The sequence below is a fragment of the Pan paniscus genome, chromosome 2, assembly GCF_029289425.2.
Source record: "Pan paniscus chromosome 2, NHGRI_mPanPan1-v2.0_pri, whole genome shotgun sequence".
Lineage (NCBI taxonomy): Eukaryota > Metazoa > Chordata > Mammalia > Primates > Hominidae > Pan > Pan paniscus.
The window spans coordinates 128,028,817-128,049,469 of NC_085926.1; the positions used below are offsets into that span (position 1 = coordinate 128,028,817).

The 20,653-nt window shown below is 49.8% G+C and overlaps 1 protein-coding gene across 1 annotated transcript in view; it reads left to right on the top strand.

The window, feature by feature from the left end:
* The window catches only part of ALG1L2 (ALG1 chitobiosyldiphosphodolichol beta-mannosyltransferase like 2), a 68,904-nt gene extending 48,576 nt beyond the window's left edge, over positions 1-20,328 (top strand). The window contains 8 exon segments of the mRNA XM_063602696.1: positions 13,174-13,289; positions 14,019-14,140; positions 14,326-14,364; positions 15,020-15,079; positions 16,275-16,385; positions 17,937-18,051; positions 19,059-19,134; positions 20,121-20,328. Of these exon segments, the coding sequence (XP_063458766.1) occupies positions 13,174-13,289; positions 14,019-14,140; positions 14,326-14,364; positions 15,020-15,079; positions 16,275-16,385; positions 17,937-18,051; positions 19,059-19,134; positions 20,121-20,252 (771 nt within the window). The 3' untranslated portion in view covers positions 20,253-20,328.
* Positions 20,329-20,653: the final 325 nt, after the last annotated feature.

The following is a 20,653-nucleotide window of genomic DNA, read 5'->3' on the forward strand; positions in this document are numbered from 1 at the left end:
CATGGGTTGATTGTGGGAGTTGGTCACGATGGGCCTTTCAGGGAGGAAATGGATCTGTGCTCTCATTTTAGTTAGCAGGTCTTTCCTTAATAGGGGACAGGGGCTCTCAGGGATGACTAGGAAAGAATGGGTTACATTCTTGGCTCCGAGGTTTACTGTTCTTTGTGTTGTCTATGGGTATTTCTTAACTCCTGTGGCCTCTTGTACTTACGAGGATTTGGAGGATAATTTCTTATTAGTTTTAACTAAGACCGAGTGCTGTGCTCTTGTATTGACTAAGAACTGGACTGGGGACCTCTCCACTTGCAAAGTTACCTTAGGTTCGGGGAGGGGGTCCGAACCTCGTCTTCCTTAGTCTTCGTCTTGAGTGACTAGTACGGGTGTAGGCTTAGGGGGTCTGGGTCCTTGTCCTCGTGGTTTCTTTTTGGGGCAGTCTTTTACTTAGTGGCCAGCCTCTTTGCAATAGGCACATTGGTCTTTGCTTAGATTATCATGCTGGGGGGGCCGCCTAGGTTGGGTGTACTTTGGCTGTAGATGCTCTTTCTGTACTACTGCTGCTAGGACTTTGGTCATTTTTTCAGTGGCCTTAAATTGCTTTTCCTCTGGAGTATCTCTGTTATTGTAAACCTGCTGGGCTATCTGAAGGAGGTCTTGAATCCGCTTTCTTTCTAAGTCTTCTAATTTCTGGAGTTTTCTTTTAATATCTGGGGCTGCCTGATTTACGAAAGACATTACAACAGCTGCCTGACTTCCTGGAGCCTCTGGATCTATGGGGGTGTACTGTCTAAAAGCTTCTATTAATCTTTCTAAGTAGGTAGCTGGGCTCTCTGTCTTTCTTTGCAGAATAGAATATACTTTAGCTAAATTAGTGGGCTTGCGAGCAGCTGCCCGGAGACTTGCCATTAGAGTCTGGCGATAAAGGTGTAGCCGTCCTTTACTTTCTGCCGTGTTGTAGTCTTATGCTGGCCTGGTCAGAGGAAAGGTTGCGTTTATGAGGTCGGGGTTGGCAGTCGGTTGACTGTCGTCCTCTGGGACTAGCTTTCTAGCTTCTATCTGTATTTTCTCCAGCTCTTCCGTGGTGAACAAGATTCGGAGGAGCTGCTGACAATCATCTTAAGTGGGCTGGTGGGTGAACATGACACTATCTAGTAAAGCCAGTAAATCTTTGGGGTTGTCTGAAAACCGAGCACTCTGAGTTTTCTAGTTATACAGATCACTGGTGGAGAATGGCCAGTACTGGAGCCTGGGGATTCTTGTGTCATCTGGGGGTCCTATTTCCCGAAGGGGTAAAGCCACCGTGGAGTCAGGTGGCTGAGGGGGGCTAGTCCACGAAGTGTGCCTTCGCGTCCGCCCTGCCGGCCTTTCAAAGTTACTTTCTTTTTCAGCGGGCCTGTGTGTGCCAGCCGCCTCCCGTCCGCCTGCTCTTTCCCGCAGCTCAGCCAGGGGGGCTGGGGCCTGGGGCCCAGAGGGGTACGGAGGGGGTTCTGTGAACAGTGGGTCCCCGCTGTCAGGTAGAACAGGATGGGGGGGGGCAGTTGGTTGCTTGGATTTTAGTGGTTGAGCAACCAGTGCCTTACAGGGTTCAGAGGCTAATTGGAAAGGGGACAGCCAAGGAGGCGGGTTCTTAACAAGGTCCTGCCATATGAGGATATATGGGATTTGATCTAAGTGGCCTGCACGCCTAGGTAGGAAAATCTTGGACTTTACCTTAGTGATAACAGCAAGTCGGAAGGTCCTTTCGGGCGGCCACCTTACATCAAAGGCAGGCCATTCGGAGCGACACAGAGTAATTAGCTTTCCTTTCTTGATTTCTATACTAAGATCATGGCCTCTTGCTCTAACTTCTTTGAAATTACTTGTAAGGAGAGATAGAGGAGTGCTCTGGGTATTACTTATCTTGTAATAATTTGTAGTCTTTTCCTGTAAAGGAATGTGGGTTTGAATCCTTGTAAAGGAAATCTGATCTGACTTATTAATGATATCTAATCACAGGCGCACTTTGGCAGCCTTAGTCAGAGTTAGCTGCCTGGATCGTGGTCACGCTGGGGCAGCCCAGATCAGAGACTGCTGCTGCCCGCCAAACCGGGGCAGTTCAGATCGCAAGCGTGCACCGGAAGCCCGGGTCAGAGTTAGCTGCCTGGATCGTGATCGCGCTGGGGCAGCCCAGACCAGAGATGGCTGCTGCCCGCCAAACTGGGGCAGCTCAGATCAGAGACAGCTGCTGCCCACCAAACCGGGGCAGCTCAGATCAGAGACAGCTGCTGCCCACCAAACCGGGGCAGCTCAGATCAGAGACGGCTGCTGCCCACCCAACCGGGGCAGCTCAGTTCAGAGACGGCTGCTGCCCGCCAAACCGGGGCAGCTCAGATCAGACGGCTGCTGCCCGCCAAACTGGGGCAGCTCAGATCAGAGACGGCTGCTGCCCGCCCAACCGGGGCAGCTCAGATCAGAGACAGCTGCTGCCCGCCAAACCGGGGCAGCTCAGATCAGAAACAGCTGCTGCCCGCCAAACCGGGGCAGCTCAGATTGCAATATAGATCAGATGAGAGCCAGGGGATGTCTCCCACCGGTCTCCGCTGGCCATCCTATAGCGCATCCGCCAGGACTTTGCCAGCTCCAGTTTCAGACCTCGCGAGTCACAGATTCGGATTCAGAACAGACACAGACAGACAAACAGAGATGAGCCAGCTCACCTATCAGTAGATCGATCCTAGCAGATCCGTTGACCAGGGGTCTGGTGGGCTTGGGGAATCCCGGACGAGCCCCCAGATGTTATGCCTAGACTGTTAGTTCCTCAAAGAAGACTACTAGAGTCCAGAGTCAAAGCCAAGCGGCAAGGATCTTTACTACAAGTTCGAACCTGGTCTTTCTATTCTACAGCATACAAGAGGGCCTTGAACAATGCGAGTGTTTGCTTTTTATAGCCTGAAAGTTACAGGGGAACAAAGGAATTCTTTTGGTTCCCGCTCTTTCAGTAAAACTTTGAATGGCTGTCCTCTTATCGGAGACTTTCCTGGTGGTGTTTGTACTGGGCTCAGGAAGTTTGAGAGATATATGGCGATATGTGGTGGGATGGGAGGATGGGCTGTGTTTGTACTGGGCTTGTTTGTTTTGAGCCCGGGGCTGAGGAATGTGCCCGGCTCCTTTCATGGTGATCCACCTGCCCTGGCCTCTCAAAGTGCTGGGATTACAGGTGTGAGCCACCATGCCCAGCCTGGGTTCTCTGAAATGTAATGGAAAGAGGAGAATTGGAATGGCCGAGAGAGAGAACTAGGACCCTGCATGAATGAATCAAGTTGACTTGGAGAGAAACTGTATTTATAGGAAAGTTAAAGCTCTGAGTTTGGAGGCCAAGCAGGGTGGGGGTGAGCAAAGCCATGGGAAGGAAAGCAGGGCTTCAAAAAACAGCTGCTCCTTCTTGATAGATGCAGGGAGGAAACAGGAAAGACCGGGGGCCATGCGGTGTTATTTGTAGCACTTGAATAGCTTGGCTCTTTAGAGTCCCAAGGCCTCCACCTAGTGATCCACAGATGCCATTAGAGGGCAAAAGTGCTCGCTGCTCTCTCATTAGTCAACAAGAAGAGCCGGTATGGCCCTGGCCTTAAGGATAAGTTAGTCAGTTGCTTATTGTACGTCACGAGATGAATGCTGGGAGAGAGGAAACACAGGGTGTGTAGGGAGAGGGCAAAAATGGCTACATCTGACCCACCCCAGAGATGAGGAAGGCTTCCAGGTGGGAGGTGACACCAGGAGGTAACCAGGTGGAAATCACCCTCAAGTAGCAGAGACAGGTGTGCAAAGTCTCAGAGGGAGCTTCTTCAGGATCAGCAGAGCTCGATTGTAGGGTGTGAGGCTGTCACAGAGGCTGGAGAAATAAGCAGTTCCTTGCTAAGAAGTCTGAATTTTAACCTGAAGGGACATGGGAGCTACTGCAGGCTGGTAAGCAGGGGGGTGATGCTGGTTGGATTGCAATGCAGAGAAACCCTGGGTTGGCCTGCGTCTGATAGACTGGAGAGACCCTTGAAGAAATCAGGGTACAGGCAGTCCTCCGGAGTAGAAATGAGGAAGGTGCCAACTGAGACCACAGCAGTGGGGAAGAGTGTGAGAGGGATGGAAATTGAGATGAATTCATGGGTGTTTGGCCTATGCAGTCACACAGGGTCCCGTGCTGAGAGGGACCCCGAGCTTGGCTTAATGCTCTGCTGTCACTGTCTTAAAATTCCTCCTCATTTTATGTTTGAACCTATGTTTTGTTTTGTTTTGAGAAAGAGTCTCACTCTGTCACCCAGGCTGGAGTGCACTGGCACCATCTTGGCTTACTGTGACCTCCACCTCCCAGACTCAAGTGGTTCTCCTGCCTCAGCCTCCCAAGTAGCTGGGACTACAGCCACCTGCCACCACGCCTGGCTAATTTTTGTATTTTTAGTAGAGAGTGGGTTTCACCATATTGGCCAGGCTGGTCTTGAACTCTTGATCTCAAGTGATCTGCCCACCTCAGCCTCCCAAAGTGCTGGGATTACAGGCATGAGCCCCTGCAGCCAGTCTGAATCTATGTTTTATCAGTGAAATCCAATGGGTCAATAGAACACGTGCGTGGGCAGACAAGACACCAACAATATGAGTTACCCCTGTCCCTTGCCACCGCACTCCCTATGGCGTGTCTGCTGTGCCCTGAGCATAGAATCTTGGGGGGTCCACAGTGCATGGGAGCCCAGCAAGGCTCCAAGTGAGCATAAGGGAAGCCTACTAGGTCCACAACGGAGTCTGCGAGAGATGCTGACAGCACCAAGAGGTCGCACTTTCTCTTATTATAGAATCAGAATTGAAAACCAAGTCAATGGCATTCTAAGAAACAGAAACAAACAAGGAACCCTCTCCCAGCCTTTTCTACTCATCTGATTCCCTGTAGTAACCAACCACTTCCACTGGAACTGGTGACATAGGAGAGGCAAAGATAGCAGAGTCATAGTTGTTTTTCCTTTCAATTCTTCCTTACACATCAGTAAGCCAAAGGTAGAGAGTGGTGGCAGATTGTATAGGTGTGAAAAAGTGAAATAAAAACAGCTGAATGGCCGGGTGTGGTGCTTCATGTCTGTAATCCCAGAATTTCGGGGGGCCGAGGTGGGTGGATCACAAGGTCAGGAGTTCGAGACCAGCCTGGCCAACATGGCAAAACCCCATCTCTATTAAAAATACAAAAATTAGGCCGGTGTGGTGGCAGGCTCCTGTAATCCCAGCTACTCAGGAGGCTAAGGCAGGAGAATGGTCTGAACCCCGGAGGCAGAGGTTGCAGTGAGCTGAGATCTCACCACTGCACTCCAGGCTGGGCAAGAGAGCAAGACTCTGTCTCAGGGGAAAAAAACAAAAACAAACAAACAAACAAACAAACAAAAACAGAAGAATTAGTTTCCTGCAACGTCTCACTGTTTCTGTGAGGCAAAAAAATGCCACATACAAAGTACAAATTATGTCATTTCTGTGATTCCACATTTGAGTCCAATGTTCCTATTTAAATCTGGCATTGCACAATGTAAAGAGGAACAGTATAATCCATGCTAGTAATTTAAAATGCTAACTTTTTTTTTTTACTTAGAAGGACATTAAATAACAAATGAAAGCATCATGATAAATTGAGACACAGACACCACAGAAGAAAGAAAATGCTTTATATGTTAATACTTCAGCAGTGCTTTTTCCTCTGATTTTTGAATAAGGGGGCCCATGTTTTCATCTTGCACTGGGCCTTGCAAATTCTGCAGCTGCTCCTGACTGTAAAGAGGGGATTTAGCCATAAAATCAGCAAGGGTTGGTCGTGGGGATGTGGGGTACAGGAAGATAGAGGATTTAGGCATGGCTGCAGGGTTTTAAGCTGGTGGTACTGCTGGCTGGGAAATCTACGAAATCCAGCATTGAAGGACCGGCTTTGTGAATCTGTTGTGGATGGGCTGAGCCTGCAGTGGCCATGGGGCATCCTGCCTGGGAGGAGGGCAAGCAGCAGTTCATCAGCACAGATGGTGACTGAGGCTCAGAAGGGGCTATTGAGGCAGGAACTGTGGGCAGGGATGCTGGGGAAGCAGACATTTAGGAGATGGGATAACAGCTGGGTATGGTGGCTCACACCTGTAATCCCAGCTACTCAGGCTGAGACAGTAGGATAGCTCGAGGCCAGGAGTTCAAGATCAGTCTGCACAACATAACGAGACCCCATTTCCCCCCTCAAAAAAAATTAATAAAAAGTAAAAATGCAAAGAAGAGATGGGACAGCAAAGAAGGCCTCATAAAGGAGATGGAGAGGAAGGGGACAGGAGGAAAGGGGAGAGGGAAGGTGACAGCCAGAAGCAGGCATGAGAGGTTCCCTAGAGTGGGGTTTTATTATCTCAAGTGACCATGAGCAAATTACTGAACCTCTCTGTGCTGCAGACATCATGGATAAAAAGAAGATAAAATGAAGACAATAACAACAGCACTTAAGGGCAGGGCGGTTGTGGTGAAGATTAAATGAAGAGTTTATATGGGAAGGGCTCAGAATGCTGCTGTATTAAATGCCTCAGTCTGCTATAAAAAGATACCACAAGCTGGATGGCTTAGAACTACAGAAATGCATCATCTTACACCTGCAGGCCAGAAGGCTGAGATGAAGGCATTGTCAGGGCCAGGCTCCCTCTGAGGATGCTAGGGGAAGGATCTCCCTCCCAGCTTCCGCCAACTCCTTATCTTGTGGCAGCAGAAGTCCAGTCTTCATGTGGTCTTCTCCCTGTGTGCATCTGTGTCCAAAATTTCCCCTTTCCATATATCTACATCTATATCTATGTCTATATCTACACACAAAAATACACATATATGTAGTGTGTGTGTGTATATATATAGATATATATAATTTTATTTATTTATTTATTTATTTATTTTGAGACAGAATCCTGCTCTGTCACCCTGGCTGGAGTGCGGTGGTGCAATCTTGGCTCACTGTCACTTCCGCCTCCTGGGTTCAAGCAATTGTCCTTCCTCAGCCTCCCGAGTAGCTGGGATTACAGGTGCCCACCACTGTGCCCAGCTAATTTTTTTGTATTTTTAGTAGAGACAGGTTTCACCATGTTGGCCAGGCTGGTCTTGAACTCCTGACCTCAAGTGATCCACTCGCCTCGGCCTCCCAAACTGCCAAGATTACAGGTGTGAGCCACTGCGCCTGGCCTCTTTTATTATTTTTTAATAGAGATTGGGGTCTTGCTATGTTGGCCAGGTTGGTCTTGAACCTTGGCCTCAAGTGAGCCTCCTGCCTCAGCCTCCCAAAGTGCTAGGATTACAGGCATGAGTCACTGTGCCTGGCGTATTTTATTTATAATCTTTTTAATAGAGATAGGAGTCTCCCTATGTTGGCTAGGTTGGTCTTGAAACTTGGCCTCAAGTGATCCTCTTGCCTCAGCCTCCCAAAGTGCTAGGATTACAGGCATGAGCCACTGCACCTGGCCAATTTCCCCTTTCCATAAGGACACCCATTATACTGGATAAAGCCCACTCTATCAACCTGATTTTAACTTGACTACCTTTGTAATGACTATCTCCAAATATGTCACATTTTGAGGTACTGGGGGTCAGGACTCCAAGAAGTCTTTTGTGGGAGAGGGGATGCAATTCAACCCACAACAGTGCCCTGCTCTGTGAAATGTTCACCTTTATGAATAAGACGACTTCCACGAGTTGTTTTCTTCAAAGGTATGAGGCAGAGACCAGTGAGGGGCAACCTGAGGGTGGGAAACCTAAATTTGTTGTGGCCACAATCTCCGCAAAAACGCAATGTTTCTCCCACAGCACTTAGCAGCCCAGGTGAAGGTAAAGAAGGAGAGGGAACAAAGATGAGGGAGTGACACATCCTGATAACGTGCCAAAGACAACCACAGGCAGACATACTGATGGCAGAGAGGCAGACGAGGAACACTGCTCATTGCTCTGCCTGCCTCACTTTTGTTCACGGGCCACCAGGAGGCCTGAGGTCCCAGGTGGACAGAAATCACCACGATCCCCTCTTGGCCCCAACCAACATACGCACAGGAGGCAAACCAACTTTTGATCATTTATTAAAACAAATAAGAGGTTAATCTGTGGGTAAAAAGGTCTTGTTTGTCAGCAGCTCAGGGGATGCCTTCAAGCTGACAGGCGCTAGTGCACTTTGAAGTAGGAAGCATCAAATGGGTTCTGGAGATAAGCAATAGATAAACAACGGGAGTTACCAGAAGTGTCAAGCCAGGCATCACCTTCACAGAAATTATTCCTGGAGCTAATGTGGAAGTCATTAATCCCAAGAGAAAAGACAGAGGTGGGCGTGGTGGCTCATGCCTGTCATCTCAACACTTTGGGAGGCCGAGGTGGGAGGATCCCTTGAAGCCAAGAGTCCAAGATCAGCCTGGGCAACAAAGTGAGACCGCGTCTCTACAACAACTGAACTAAATAAAATAAATTAGCCAGGTGCAGTGGTGCACACCTGTGGTCCCAGCTACTCAGGAGGCTAAGGCAGGAGGATTGCTTGAGCCCAGGAGGTCAAGCCTGCAGCGACCTATGATCACATCACTGCACTCCTGCCTGGGCCACAGAGCAAGGCCCTGTCTCTAAAAATAAGAGAAGAGAAGACAGATGAAGCAAAGTGGGCCAAAACGTAGAAAAAGGAAATTGCTCTGTTTTAGATGAAGGATTGTGAAACAAAATTTTCAAAAGCAGCAATGAAAGACCTGTCTACCACAGTGTAGCCCTCAGCAAAACCACAAGTGGGCAGACTCTGACTCTCCCACACCCCTCTGGCTAACCCCAAACCCCTTCTAGATAGAATGTTCTCCTTCCTCTTCATCCTAATGCCAGGAGCAACTTTGGCGGTGCGTTCCCCACACCTGCCCCCTTTGCCAAAGCTCCAGGTTCCAGAGCCTTCCTTTCTTTCTTCTCTTCTGCTTTAAGGCTTGCTTACCCTGAGTTCAGGACCCTTACAGCCTTGTTAGATAAATGGCTACGTAAGATGATCGGTTAATCAGAGTGAGTATGGCTGATGATGGCTTCTGCAATATAATGAAATGAACCTGCGCCCACCTTCAGTGAACGATCAACATTCACTTTGGTGTAATGGGGTAAACCATCAACCTGTCCCTCCTGATGCAATGCACAGAGAACATGACACCATTGCTGTGATAGTCCCACCCAAAATGCATAAGAATATCACTGCCAAGAAACATCAGCCAAATCCAAAGTAAGGGACATTCTATCAAATAACCGTCTTGCGTTCTTCAAGAATGCCAATACCATGAAAGATAAAGAAAAACTGAGGATCTGTTCCAGGCTAAAAGGGACCTACAGAGACACAACAACTGAAAATAATGCATGATCTGGGATGATCGTTTGCTTCAATGTACATCATTGGGTTAACTGGCGAAATCTGAATGAGGTCCATTAGAAAATTGTATTGTAGCAGGGTTAGTTTCCTGATTTTGATCATTGCCTTGGTTATATAAGAGAAAGTCCTTGTTATTAAGGAATACACAGGAATATTTAGGGGTAAAGGATAACTCTTCTGCCACTTGGAAAATAATAAAGCAAATGGGGTAAAATGGTAGCACTGGGGAATCTCAGCGAAGGGTATAAAGGATGTCTTTGTACTATTTTTGCAACACTTCCGTGTCTGGAAAAATAATAATAAATATTACATATTTAATAATTAAATGAATGAAAAAGTGTGCAGGTGTCGACCTTGGCAATGCAATAGGATCATCTCAGAAGCTCTGCATGAACATCAGTGCCCAGGCCCCAACCCAGAGATTCATAGTCAGTTAGCTGGGGGTGAAACTCCAGACATCGGCATGTGTAAAACACATCCCAAGGTCATTCTAGTGTGAATCCAGAATAATAAGCAGCCAGCTTAGCCTTTAGTGCCATTGGGTTGACAGGAAAGTTCTAGGCTGGGGACTTTCTGAGCCCCCATGTCTGCTTGTTTTGAGATCTGATCTTGGGGGCCACATGGTGACTCAAAACAGGAGCACAGTTGTGGGTCCAGTCTTGGTCCTTTCACTAATAAGGTGGGAGACGTTGCGTCAGATCCCTTGCCTGTGCCAAGCCTGGGTTTTCTCAGCTGTGGAATGAGGTTAACCAGGAAGTGCCTCAGTGGCCAATATGCATTCAAGGAAGAAGATGCCCAGCTCAGTAAGTGATATGGTGTGGCTGTGTCCCCACCCAAATCTCTAATTGTAGTTCCCATAATCACCACATGCTGTGGGAGGGACCTAGTGGGAGGTAACTAAATCACGGGATGTGTCTTTCCCCTGCTGTTCCCATGACATTGAATAAGTCTCACAAGATCTAATTCTTTTTTTCTTTTTCTGAGACCGAGTCTCACTCTGTTGCCCAGGCTGGAGTGCAGTGGCTTGATCTCAGCTCACTGCAACCTCTGCCTCCTGGATTTAAGCAATTTTCGTGCCTCAGCCTCCCAAGAATCTGGGACAACAGGCATGAGCCATTATGCCTGGCTAATTTTTGTATTTTTATTAGAGATGGGGTTTCAACATTTTGGCCAGGCTGGTCTCAAACTCCTGATCTCAGGTGATCCACCAACCTTGGCTTCCCAAAGTGCTGTGATTAGAGATGTGAGTCACTGTTCCCTGCCTGATCTAATGGTTTTATAAAGGGGAGCTCCCCTGCACAACTCTCTTGCCTGCTGCCATGTAAGATGTGACTTTGCTCCTCCTCCACCTTCTGCCATAATCATGAGGCCTCCCCAGTCATGTGGCTCTGTGAGTCCATTAAACCTCTTTTTCTTTATAAATTACCCAGTCTCAGGTATGTCTTTATTAGCAGAGTGAGAATGGACTAATACAGTAACCCTTACATCCCCAGACCCCAAAATGGAGTTGTCACAGGATGGCAGTCTGAAATCCTTGTGATGTCCAGCTGGCAGAAAGGAATTTGGATGAGTAGGGCTGGCCAACTTCTGGTATTGCTGGTGGGTCCTGTCATTGTGTGGGTGACTCCTTGCACTCCTGGCCCTTCATAGGACTAAATTCTGGGAGGGTTCTTGGGAAAGGGGCTAGAGAAGGCAAGAGGACACTAATCTTCCAGGCAGTAGGAGGGCAAGCTGGAGAGGCCAAGCTCCCAAGTAAACTGAGGCACCTCCACTGGTCCCTTTGTGAGGCACGCTTGACCTGGGTTTTATGGAAAGAAAATGCCCTCACCAAAGGGTGCTAAACAAGGTCCCAGGCTCCACATCTGATCCCAGGTGCCCCTCTCTGCCCTGCCCTAGACTCACCTAAAGCTGTACTGCCCAGAGTCATGGCCTCAGGCTACACATGGCTACTGGGCACTTGAGATGTGGCCATCTTAATTGAGATATGCTGTTAGTGTAAAATATACACTAGATTTCCAAGCCTTCATAAGCAAAAAAAAAAAAAAAAAAAGAACATAAAATATCCATTAAGAATTTTTAAGTATTCATTAATGTTGAAATAATAATATTTTGAATATATTGGTTAAAGTTTACTAGGAGAATTCATTTCACCCCTTTTTCCTTTTTCTAATGTGGTGACTAAATTATTTAATATTACACATGTGGATTACATTATATTTCTATTGGACAGCTCTGTTCTAAAGTCTGCACATTGTCCTTTTGTGGCTTATTTCCTTGATAATTTTATTAAAATTAAATTGAAGGGCCAGGTGCAGTGACTCAAACCTGTAATCTCAGCATTTCGGGAGGCTGAGGCAGGTGGATCACCTGAGGTCAGGAGTTCGATACCAGCCCAGCCAACGTGGTGAAACCCTGTCTGTACTTAAAAATACAAAAATTAGCCAGGCTTACGGGTGCGTGACTATAATCCCAGCTATGCGGGAGGCTGAGGTAGGAGAATCGCTTGATTCCTGGAGGCAGAAGTAGCAGTGAGCTGAGATCACGCCACTGCACTCCAGCCTGGGGGACAAGAGTGAAAATCCATCTCTAAATAAATAAATAGAAAAATAAAACTGAGGGCCTGGCACGGTGGCTCATGCCTGTAATCTCAGCATTTTGGGAGGCCGAGGCAGGAGGATTACCTGAGGTCAGCAGTTCGAGACCAGCCTGGCCAACATGGTGAAATCCCATCCCTACTAAAAATACAAAAATTAGCTGGGCTTTGTGGTGGGTGCCTGAAATCCCAGCTACTCCGGAGGCTGAGGCAGGAGAATCACTTGAACCCGGGAGGCGAGGTTGCAGTGAGCTGAGATTGCACCAAGGCACTCCAGCCTGGGCGACAGAGGGAGACCCTGTCTCAATAAATAAAGAAAGAAATAAAAATAAATTGAGGAAGGATTTAGCATGCGAAATAGAATCAGCTTTGGACCCTGAATACACTGCTGTGAGAATTCCCCTGTGGTTCTCAGGCTTCTGTAATTCCAGCAAATACACTCTTCCTTTAGGTTCACTAAAATGCAGATATTGTGAGATAATGCTCATTTCTCACAGCTTGCTTAAATAATAATGATCATCATAGTAATTTACAACTTAATAGTCAACACTGCCTTTTTAACCCAGTCTGTGAGACTGAATCGTAAACGTGACATTCTTTGAAGTAAAGCTCTCAATTAATATACCAGACTGCATAAACGCTAATAACTTACCTTTCCACAGAAAGATAATATGTGGGTATTCTCTTTGAAGACAAATGGTGGAGAGTAGACTCTCATCAAAGAGCCTCTGGCAGTAATGAGTTGCATTCCAGAAGGTTCCAGAAGGTTCTGTGGAAGGCTGCAGTTTGAGATTGGTTCTCAGGTGTCTGTCTAACTGCTTTCTAAGGATGAAGACTCCTGGTTCGTGCTTTAGCGACACCCACAGGAGCAACAGACTAAGACATTCCTCCACACAATAACAGACCCAGGCAGTGCAGAGCCATGTGTGTCTTATCTGTCCTGTTGTCCACAGTCTGGTTTTATCTTAGACCTAGCCTGGTGCAATCCATGTTGTGTATTGGCACTCCACTTAAGTTTCCAGTTTGTAAAAAGCCCCTTTCATTCGGTGATTCCTCAGGTCTTTAGGGGAAATTTCTGGAAACCAGGAAGAAGGAAATAAAGGTTGTTTTGCTGAGGATGGGTGACGTTGGGCGCGGAACCCAAATGAGTGGTTTGAGCAGAAAGTAGCCTCCACGCTGGACTAATGCAATAGCCCTGCCATGATTTCATTGCAGGGCTGTGACCGTCTACGACAAGCCGGCATCTTTCTTTAAAGAGGCACCTCTGGACCTGCAGCACCGGCTCTTCATGAAGCTGGGCAGCACGCACTCTCCGTTCAGGGCCCGGTAGGCCTCCCACCCTCAGCTGCCTTCTCTCCTGCTCACCACTGCCCTGGCCTCTCCCCTTCTCACTGCAGACCTGGGAACCCACTCATCCAGGGATTGGCAAACTAAGGCTACAGGCCAGTCTCCCGCTTTTGTAAATCAAGTTTCACTGGGACACAACACACTCATTAACTTCTGAGTTGTCTACAGCCGCCTTTGAGCTACAATAGCAGAATCGCGTTTTGCAACAGAGAACCTGTGGCCCATAAAGCCTGAAGTATTTACTCTCTGACCCTTTAAGGAATGTTAAAGGGTCTTACTCTCCTGCCAATGGGTTCCCAGGCCTGTGGCAGGATCTGTGGACCTATGTGTCCCCTGGGGTGTCTCATGGGGCTAAGGAAGGGACCTTTGTGCAGGTCCACATACCCTGAGGTGTGCCCCTGGGTAAGCTGGGGTGGTGTGGGAGGGCATCCTAGCACCCTCATCTTGAGTCCAGGGGATGACAAGACAGTAAGTCCCGTGGAGAAAAGGAATTAGTCAGTCTTGTTTGCTGTTGTAACCTTAGCACCCAGCAACAATATTAGAGAAAGCAAGCCCAGGCCTCGATTGGCAGGGGTGGCCTGGTGCTGCTGATGCGGCCGGGCACCCCAACCGTTGGGAGCCTGCAGGACTCACCATGGCAGGAGATGCCCGTTCTGGGTCCTGGGCCTGCTCTGTGGCCTCTCACAGGGTTTTTTTCTACTCCTTCAGCTCAGAATCTGAGGACCCAGACACAGAGCCGTCGGCCTTCATGGAGCGGGATGCTGGGAGCGGGCTGGTGACGCGTCTCCACGAGCGGCCAGCCCTGCTGGTCAGCAGCACAAGCTGGACAGGTCTGCACGACCCCTGGGGCACTTGGGGTTGGTGTGAAGGGCACCTGGCCAACCTGTATTCTCCTCACCCCTGCCAGTCCTGCATGCCCCAACCCCGCCATGGTCTCAATGAGAAGGGGAGGGCGTGTGAGCTGGAAGAGTGGTGTCTAGAAACAGGCCCCTGACATTCAATTCTCTTCTCATAGAGGAGGAAGACTTCTCTATCTTGCTGGCAGCTTTAGAAAGTAGGTGTGTGGCTGCGGTGAGGAGCTCTGGGCTTGTCGGGGCCACTGAGCTGTGAGCTGCTTGCCTGGTCTGCAGCATGTTCCTGTCCCGGGCTACTGGGTGGGGCAGCCTGGGGACAGTAGGGGTGGTGGATGTGGGCCGCCCTGAATCCCCAGTTGGGTCATTGAGTGACCAGGCCCTCAGGCTGAAATGCCCCCTCCAGGAGAGTATCTCACAGAGGTTGGTGGCCTCCCTGCCAGAGCAGTGCACTTTCTCCACCTGACCAGGGGACTCTGGCTACTGTTTATTTAAAATTTTTTTTCTGAATGGGCATGGTGGCTCACACCTGCAATCCTAGAACTCTGGGAGGCCGAGGCAGGCAGATCACCTGAGGTCAGGAGTTCGAGACCAACCTGGCCAACATGGCGAAACCTGTCTCTACTAAAAATACAAAAATTAGCTAGGTATGGTGGTGGGCGCCTGTAATCCCAGCTACTTGGGAGGCTGATGCATGAGAATTACTTGAACCTGGGAGGCAGATGTTGCAGTGAGCTGAGATCATGCCATTGCATTCCAGCCTGGGTGACAGAGCGAGAGTCTGTCAGAAAAAAAAAAAAAAAAAAAAAAATTATATCAGAAATTCCATGTAGAATTGTTTCTTTTTTTAAAACACAGAGTTTGAACAACTGACTCTTGACGGACAGAACCTTCCTTCTCTCGTCTGTGTGATAACAGGTACCGCCTGGGACCCTGGGTGTCTGTTTGGTTGGGGGATGGTGGAGGGGGAGGGGCACACAGCCTTTACCCTGTGCTTCCCACGATCTTGTCTCCTTAATCCTCACTGCACCTCTCTGCCATAGGGTCTTACACTGCTTGACATGCGGGAAACTGAGGCTCAGAGGGTTTCACAGCAGGGCAGGGAGCCCAGATTTGAATCTGTAGATACCAAGCTTTCTACTTTTTCAGTAGTTTCCAAGCATCTTTTTTTTGTTGTTACGTCATTGGTGTCTTTTTTTTTTTTTTTTTTTGAGACAGTCTCTGTCGCCCAGGCTGGGATGCAGTGGTGCGATCTCAGCTCACTGCAACCTCCGCCTCTCACATTCAAGCAATTCTCATGCCTCAGCCTCCGGAGTAGCTGGGACTAAAAGTGCCCACCACACCCAGCTTATTTTTGTATTTTTAGTAGAAACAGGGTTTCACCATGTTGGCCAGGCTGGTCTTGAACTCCTGACCTCAGGTGATCCACCCGCCTTGGCCTCCCAATATGCTGAAATTATAGATATGAACCACTGTGCCCGGCCATGTCATTGGTGCCTTAACCAAGCTTCTTTTAATTTTTCAAACAGAAGAGCCCCTGTCCCAGTTACTGCTGCTGAGCCCTTTCAAGATGATTCAGTGAGGAGGGAGAAAAGCGGAAGCGGCGTGGGAAGAGGCGGAGTCTGGGCCAGCTGCTGGTCCTGCTCTCCTCCCTCCTCTGGCCTCTAGGCTCCCAGCACTAGTTTGGAACCCGCGCCATGTGCTCTGGAGGCTGTGGCAGGGCAGGCGCGGCTTGGAACCCGCGCCATGTGCTCTGGGGGCTGTGGCAGGGCAGAGGGAGTCCTCTTGTCCCCTGTGCACAACACAGACAGAAGGCTGGGTCCACCCAGTGGGCGGTCGCGTGCCAGGCCAGTGCTTACCCCGCCTTGTTTGCAGCCCGAGGCCAGCTGGTTGCAGGTGCAGGGCTATGCATCAGGGGTCAGGGTGCACATACCCCTGCAGGTCTTGGGACTCCTGAGTTGCTTCTGGAAGGGCCCAGATAGGGCCTGACTGGAGCTGCCAAGGGGTGGAGCTTCTGGGAAAAGGATCCCTCCTAGGGGGAGTGTCTTGGGCCTGGGGCCATGTGGCAGGGACAGAGACGGGTTCATGGCAGTGTCTGCTCTTCTCTGTGAAGGCAAAGGGCCTCTGAGGGAGTATTACAGCCGCCTCATCCACCAGAAGCATTTCCAGCACGTCCAGGTCTGCATCCCCTGGCTGGAGGGCCGAGGACTATCCCCGCTTCTAGGTAAGAGACCAGCAGGAGGCTCAGGGAGGAGGCAGGGCCTTATGCAGGGGGAACAGGGGTGGGCGGGGTGTACTTTTTCTGAAAAGGTGGCTCTGGAGGCCACTTGGGGACAGGACCTGGGCTCTGGCTGAACTCCCGGGAGAAGGCTACTTCCTGGTGTGCCAGCCCCTCCCTGCCAGGTGGCCCCAGAGGCCCTTTACCAAGGGGTTTGAGGAAGCCACGTCCTTTCAGCCTGCCACGCCCTCCATTCAGTCCTCTTCCTTCCTGCAAGAGTGCTGGGCCTGGGGCTGGGGCCACTGTTGCCCAGGTGTGGGAGGGCAGTGGCTTTGGGAGGTACAGGGACGATGAGTCAAACAGTGTCGCCTCACCACTGAGATGGTTCTCCTTTGCCTCTGTCTCTTTCCCCGTTGATTTCTCCAAGTGGGGAGTCGTGGCTTGTTCCTGATGCGTCTCTAGAGCCACATCTTCCAGCTTCGAGTGAGCAGAGCTGTTGGAGGCTGAGGGGACTTTTCCTGGCAGGATTCTCCAGCTAGTCTTTGTTTTAGACAGTCTTGCTCCGTTGCCTAGGTTGGAGTGCATGATCTCAGTTCATGCAACCTCTGCCTCCTGGGTTCAAGCGATTCTCCCACCTCAGCCTCCCGAGTAGATTACAGGATTACAGGAGCTCTCCACAACACCTGGCTTATTTTTGTATTTTTAGTAGAGACAGGGTTTCACCATGTTGGCCAGGCTGGTCTTGAACTCCTGACCTCAAGTGATCCTCTCGCCTTGGCCTCCCTAAGTGCTGGGATTCCAGGTGTGACCCATCATGCCTGGCCCCAGCTAATCTTTAGAAATGTTTAGCTATTTGGCTTTATTTTCACACTGACAGCTGGTTTGTGGTGGGTGTGCTGTGGTTTATGATTATTATGATTATGATTATTATTATTATTATTTTGAGACGGAGTTTCGCTCCTGTAGCACAGGCTGGAGTGCAATGGCGCGATCTTGGCTCACTGCAACCTCTTCTTTCCCAGGTTCAAGCGATTCTCCTGCCTCAGCCTCCTGAGTAGCGGGGATTACAGGCACCTGCCACGACGCTTCGCTAATTTTGCATTTTTTTTTTTAGTAGAGATGGGGTTTCACCATGTTGACCAGGCTGGTCTTGAACTCCTGACCTCAGGTGATCTGCCCGCCTTGGCCTCCCAAAATGCTGGGATTACAGGCGGGAGGTGATCCTGGGAGGTGGAGGTTGCAGTGAGCTGAGATTGTGCCGCTGCACTCCAGCCTGGGTGACAGAGTGAGACTCTGTCTCAAAACAAAACAAAACAAAACAAAACAACAACAAAAAAATCAAATTGTGGTTACGTAGAAAAAGTGTCAACTTACATTTTCAGATGTCCCAGCCAGGCCGTGTGGCTGCTTGGCCAGCTTAAGCCACTTGTGGTTGGGGATGTCGGGGGCCTTATCCAATTTTCACTCCCCTCGGGGGATGTTGCCTCACTGTGCTGGGAGGATTTGTGTTCCCAGAGCAGAGACCAGCGCTCTGACCACATCCCTCTTGCCTAGCAGGGTCGGTGGACCTGGATGTCTGTCTGGACACGTCCTCCAGTGGCCTGGACCTGCCCATGAAGGTGGTGGACATATTCAGGTGCTGTTTGCCTGCGTGTGCCATGAACTTCAAGTGGTAGGAGCAGAACCCGAATTTTTTCTGGGGATAGCTTCACAGATCCACCGCTGAGGGGGAAGCAGTGCAGAGTGAGCTGCCCACAGTGAGGCCCTGCCCCTCGGTCAGTCCAGCCACACTGGAGGCCATGAGGAGGAGCCCTGCAGTTACTGTGGCTGGGCTGAGCCTCACTGAAGTAGTTGCTTCCATTTAGAGCTCATGTTATATTTAGGTTGGTACAAAAGTAATCACGGTTTTTGCCATTAAAAATGGCAATTACTTTTGCACCAACGCAGTATGAAAAAAAAAGCACCTTAAATAACAGAACTCCACTCGGGGCTTTTGCTCCTAGAGTAGAATTGGCGGGAATTGCCTGCAGGCTTACATGGTTTTCTTTCTTTCTTTCTCTCCCACCATGTCCCTTTTGGCCAAGCTCACGTGGTGGGTTTGAATCAGTTAAATGAGTGTCATGCTGTGGCCTCACTCCACCCAGCATAGACGGGTGTTTGGAAGGGTGGAGTTAGAGGAGATTCTAGAAGCAGTAGCCCCAGCAAAAGTTGAGCCCTTGGCCCCTGCTCAGGAGCCGGCCCCTGGATGGGATTCAGGGATGCGAGCCTCTCGTGTGAGCTGAGCTCAGGGAATGTCGGGATCAAATCTGGTGTCCTAGAAAAGTCATCTTTTATGTGCTGAACCAGTCCCCAGGGGGTTGCCTTTACTTGTTCCTTGGCCATGGAATTAAGAAAAACATGCAAAAATAATTCTTCAGTCCTTGAAGAGCATCCAGCACAGAAGGTACAAACCTTCCTTAAGGCTCTCTCCTCAAATCGGTTTGACCATTTTGATGTGCACCCCCCCAGGCCTTTATACCCTTCAGATGCCAAATCTAAGAACCACCTCCCAGAAGCCACACACCCTGTTCCAACCCCCAGCTTGGCTTGAGCGTGGGGTGGGTGGGAGCCCAGCTGGGCACCCCAGGGGTCTGGTGTCTTCTCCAGGAAACTCTTGGGCTCCCTTTGTTCTCTCTGCAGTTTACATGAGCTGGTGAAACATGAAGAAAATGGCCTGGTCTTTGAGGACTCAGAGGAACTGGCAGCTCAGCTGCAGGTAGCCATGTCTGCCACCACGGCAGGGTGGACAGAGTTCTGGAGACTGGCACCGAGCCATGCTCCCTGATCCCTGCTTCACACAGCCAGGGTGGGACCATGCGGGGTCTGGTGGAAAAGCTAGGGAGGGAGCAGAAGTCACAGAGGCTGGCCTACTCTGCTGTCCCATTTCGGTATGGTAGGCTTGGTAAAGTTAGGACACAACCCCACCTGCCCTCTGGATTTATGGAGCTGAGACTCCACAAATGATGCTGGAGCCGGGTGGGCGGGGCTGCAGTTTAGGAAGTGATCAGGATCAGGTAGGTGCGTAGGCTAAGGGAAATTCTGGGACCAGCCTTGAAAGATGGGTGGAATTCTGCAAAGGTTACTTGTTTCTTATTGCCAAAAGTAATACATCATTCTTGTCAACAGAATGATTGGGAGGATTTTCAGTAAAGGTCCAGGTCAGAAGTCATTTAGACTGGGTCCCCCAGTCTCTGTCAGAACCATGGTACTCTGTTGTGGTGTGAAAGTAGCCACAGATCATCTGTAGATTAAGGGGTGTGGCTTTGTTCCAATAAAGCTTTATTTACAAACACAGGCTGTGGGCTGGATTTGGCCTGCAGGCTGTAGTTTGTGATCCTTGATTCAGACAGTTTAGCAAGGCTGAAAAGAACACCCCCTTGTTACCCACAGATGGGTGGGACTGTGTTGGCCAGAGGCCGAGAGGAGGGTGTTCACAGGGGAACGTACATCATGTAGAGGCCGGAAGGTGCTCCAGGGCACCAAGTGTGGGAAAGTGGGACATACGGGGAAGTTTCCAGAAAGCATGATGTCAAGATGGAGGTGGAGCGCTGCTGGGATGTGAAGGGTCTCAAGTCCAAGTGAGGGAGTTAGGGACTTGGGAGGGGTTGTTGTTGGGTCGGGGAGCTGGGGTCATCCAGGTGGTGACCTGGGATGGGGTGGGGACAGGCAATGAGGTAAGCTCTGCTCTTCAGTATTTTGCAGATGCTTTTCTCAAACTTTCCTGATCCTGCAGGCAAGCTAAACCAGTTCCAGAAGAACCTGCGGGAGTCGCAGCAGCTCTGATGGGATGAGAGCTGGGTGCAGACTGTGCTCCCTTTGGTTATGGACACATAACTCCTGGGCCAGAGGCTAAAACCCCAGGGCCCCTGCTGTCCTTCCCGCAGCTTCTTCTTGGAGTCTCAGGGCAAACCCTTTCGAGCAGCGCCTCCCAGTGGCCAGAAGCTGAAATGACGGCAGTGGTGCCACCTGGTGAATGACCCAGGAAGCTGTGGTTGGCCCTGATTTCTTCTTTGGAGTCTCCGAAATGCTTCCTGTCTTCTTCTGTTCTTCACGCCCCATGCCCCTGCTAGCGTATTACTGTTCTGTGACTTCCCTGTGACCTCTGCAGTACTCCTCATCCTGCATTTGGTCTCCAGGTGTCACCTTTCTGCCATGTTCCTAGCACTTTGATTCCTGTCTTGAAAAAAGCACCTGCTGCACCATAAGCCCAGGGATGTGGCAGCTGCAGCGGGCTT